Source organism: Numida meleagris, chromosome 27, assembly GCF_002078875.1.
Source record: "Numida meleagris isolate 19003 breed g44 Domestic line chromosome 27, NumMel1.0, whole genome shotgun sequence".
NCBI lineage: Eukaryota > Metazoa > Chordata > Aves > Galliformes > Numididae > Numida > Numida meleagris.
The window spans coordinates 3,920,193-3,924,096 of NC_034435.1; the positions used below are offsets into that span (position 1 = coordinate 3,920,193).

General features: G+C 68.9%; 1 protein-coding gene across 1 annotated transcript in view; it reads left to right on the plus strand.

Moving 5' to 3' along the window:
• The window catches only part of CRLF1 (cytokine receptor like factor 1), a 6,339-nt gene continuing 5,264 nt past the window's right edge, over positions 2,830-3,904 (plus strand). The window contains exon 1 of the mRNA XM_021378847.1: positions 2,830-3,365. Coding sequence (XP_021234522.1) covers positions 3,302-3,365 — 64 coding nt within the window. The 5' untranslated portion in view covers positions 2,830-3,301. The remainder of the gene's footprint in view (positions 3,366-3,904) is intronic.

Consider the following 3,904-nt stretch of genomic DNA (forward strand, 5'->3'; position numbering starts at 1 on the left):
CACTGCCGCGCTCTGCCCGGCCCCAGATTTACGGCTTTTATTTCGCAGGGCTTAGCAGACATCAAAGCGTGGGCTCGGCCTCGCGCTCCCGGCCCTGCCCGTCTCCCTTATTGATGGCAGCACCCCAAAGCGGGAGGGGGGGGGAGGAGGGCGGGGGGCTCCGCCACCCCCGGCCCTAATGGGGAACTCATGGCCGGGGCGCAGCCGGGGGCTCCGCTGGGCCCCTCTCCTCGGCCCGCTGCTCCTCCAGCCCTTGTGCCTCGTTAGGAGGGGTGGGAGGAACGTGCTCTGGAGGGGCTCGGGTTGGCTGCGCTCCCCTAGCCCCCTCCCAGCCCCCCCCCAGCCCTGCAGCCTCGTGTCCGGCGCCGCTGACAAATGGCGAAGTAAATGGGACAGATTGGGGACTGCCGCCGTAAATCACAGCGCGGCGCTGCAGGTGGGTCCCCATCGGCTGTGGGGCAGAGCTGGGGCTGCTGCGAGTTGGGGGGTGGGGAGTGGGGGGGCACAGAACCTGACGGCCTGGGTGTCAGTGCCAGCATCGGGGACAATGGGGCACTGGGGGTAATGGGGGCACTGGGGGAACCGGGGGCAATGGGTGTGCTGGGAGTGATGAGAGCACAGGAGGCGATGGAGGCACTGGGGTTACTGGGAGCACTGAGGGGGCACTGGGAGCACTGGGAGCACTGGGAGCGCTGCCAGAGCCCCTCCCCGCGCCGCCCGCCCGCTGCCTGGCACCGTCCCGCACTCTCAGCCCCTCCACTCGCGTTTTAATAGAAAAAAAAGAGCCCCTCCCCGGGCACTAACACCGCAGTTGGCAAATATTGACTGCGGGTGACTCCCCCCCCCCCCGGCGCTCTCCAGAGCCTCTCGACGCCTTTTGCATTGATCACAGTGACCCACATTCCTCCCTGCCCGACCGGGAGCGGGGCCGTCCCCACGGTGCCCCCACAGCCCCCCCCGAACCCCACTCACCGTGATGGCATTTTCCCATCGGCGTCGGCACTGTGCGGGCGGGGGCTGCGGGGCGGGGGCGGCACGGAAGGGGTTAAAGCGGTTATAAATTACCCGACGGACGGACGTGGAAATGTTACAGAGAGGAATAGAAAGAAAACTCGGACCGCTGGATTCTTGGCATTTCCAGCCTCTTTATTTGTCCCACAGGTCACTTTAGAAGGATGCAGGCGGTCAGACAGCTCGGTGGGGGGGTGGGGGGAGGGCCTGTGTTGTGCACCCCGACCCCCCCCGCAGCCCCATGTGCCCATGTCCGAGGAGCAACGCGCTGGGAGTCCCTCATGGGGATCACGCGCCGTGCGTGTGTGTGGGGGGGGGGGGTAACATTTTGGGGTGACATCGGGGAGGTGACATTGGGGCCGTGACTTCGAGGAGGTGACACTGTGGAGTGACACCAAGGGGGTGACATCGGGGGGGTGGCAGCACCTCGGTCCCGTCGGGGTGCCAGCCCCCCCCGCCCAGCCCCGCTCGGTGCCGTGGGCAGAGCTCTGCGCACTCAGCGCTGCAAAGGTCACCGCCAAAGGGCAGCGGCTCCGCGGGGAGGGTCCACTGACTCAGACAGCGCTGCTGCGGTCACCGCTGCGCCCCGTCCCCATCCCCATCCCTGTCCCCATCCCCGTCGCCATCCCTGTCCCTGTCCCTGTCCCCATCCCCACACCGGGTGCCACCACCTCACTGCTGCCCAGACCCCATCCCACTCCCTGCCCCACCATCACCGTCCCCAGTGGAGACACGAGGGTGCCCCCCGTTCAGTCCCCTCCTCACCACCCCTGTGCCCCCCGTGACACCGCTGTGCCCCCCCCTTCACCCACGGGGACCCCACGCGGCCCCGCTCGGGCTGACCCCCCCGGCGCTGGCAGGCGCGGAGCTGGGGCGGCACTTTCCCATGCTGGGTGTCTCCCTCAGGCTGACATTTTTGGGAAATTTCAACGAAAACACTTCAGAAGGTTCCAACAAAACGGGACGATGGGAAAAGGCATTGTTTTGTCTCTTTTTTTTTTTTTCGTCTCTTTTTTTTTTTTCCTTTTCCTTTTTTATTTTTAAATCTATGCCGTCCCTTCGGGTGGGCTCCAGCAGCGCCGCACGCTGCGCCCGTTCCCCACGGGTGTCACCTCTGTCCCCACGCGGCGTCACCCCGTCCCTGCGTGGCGTCACCCCCGTCCCACAGCGTCACCTCTCTCCCCACACGGCCCTGTGATTGGCACGGTCACACTATGGGGCCGGGGTGGGGGGGGCTGAGCCCAACCCTTTCTGTCACCCCATGGCTCAGGTGTCCCCTGCCGCCTCCCAGGGCTGTGACCCTCAGGGCCGTGGGGCACAGGGCGCAGAGGGGACACGGAAGCCAGCGGTCGGCAGCGGCCCCTGGCTCAGCTCCGAGCTCCCTTCCCCATCCCAAGCTCAGGGTCAGGGCCAGGGGGTCCCCCTGCATCCCGTCCTCTGGGGGAAGTGGGGGATGGTTGGGGCGAGGCGTGGCCCAGGTGTCCCCCAGCACGAGGGCGGCTGCTCTCTGGGCACCCCCTGTGCCCCCTCCCACTCTCCGCTGCCGCAGGGACACGCGGATGGGGACAGTGCCACCGCCGGGAGCTGCCCGGGGCTCGGTGCAGTCGGGTCCGGACGGGGACACGAGCAGACACGAGCGGAGCCATCCGCGATGTCACGTCCGCAAATCACTGAGTCCTCGCGGTCCCCGGGGACGCGGGGAGCCCCGACCCGACGGCACCGCCGAGCCCCTCGGGGCATTTTCTCCTTTTTGCTGTTATTGGAGGGGAACCCCGAGGTTATCTCGGAGGAAAAAGACTGAGTTTACGGGGAGAATATTCCACAAAACAAAACAAAACCCAGAAAACAGCCCCGAGGGCTCCACGGCACCGCGCGGGGATGAGGAGCGGGGGGAGCGGCCCCGGGGGCGCGGGAGTGTCCGGGCGGCAGCGCTGAGTCACGGCGGGACGGGACGGGACGGGACGGGACGGGACGGGACGGGACGGCTCTCCCTCATCTACCGGGCGGGGGGGGGACACCGGGCACCGCGCACCGCATCCCGCAGCCGGAGGGGCGGCGGAGACGGCGGACGCTGCGGGCACAGAGCCGGCACCGGAGCGGCCCCCGAGGACCGGTGCCTTTCTGCCCCCCCGGGGGCGGTCCCGGGCCGGGCGGGGCGGGGCGAGGGCGGCATTTAGGGCTTTGGCAGAGCGGGGGCTGCTCAGACTTGTTCGCGACTTCCCCGGACGTGCCGGTGCGCTCCGCCGCCGCGGGCACCGACGGGCACCGACCCCACCCCCCCATCCCGGCCATGCCGGCCCTTCTGCCGCTGTTGCTGCTGTGCCTGCGGCTGCTCCGCGCTGAGCCGCCCGCCTGTGAGTACCGCCCGGGGGGGGTCCGGGGGGGCCGTGCCCGAGCGGACGCCGTCGGGGCTGGGGTTGGGGTTGGGGTGGGCGCTGAGCGGGGACCCCCGGCTCTGTGCCGCCGCTCTCCTCCTCTCTCCCCTTTCTCCTCTCCCCCGTCCCTCATTCATTCCGGTCCTTGTGCCCCCCCCCTCCCCCCTCGCCTTTCTGGGATGCGTCCCCTCGGGGCTGCGCTCCCCTCCCCCGGGGCGATGGGAACCCCCCCGCCCCACTCCCTCCCTGGGACGGTGCTTGACGGGAACCCTTGACAGCGCCCGACCCCCTCCCTGTGCCCCGCAGAGAACAATGAGAGCCTCCCCCCACGCTCCCCCACCCCGGGGAGCAGTGTCCCCCCACCCATTGCCCTCTGGAAGGCGTGTGCCCCCTCCTCTCCCCATAGCGGACCCCCCCGGATCGCCGTCTCCTGCAGAACAGCGCAGCTCCGCTCCCCCAGCCTGGACAATGGACCCCCCCTCCTCCGACTGGAGAACAATAGCGAACCCCACACGGCG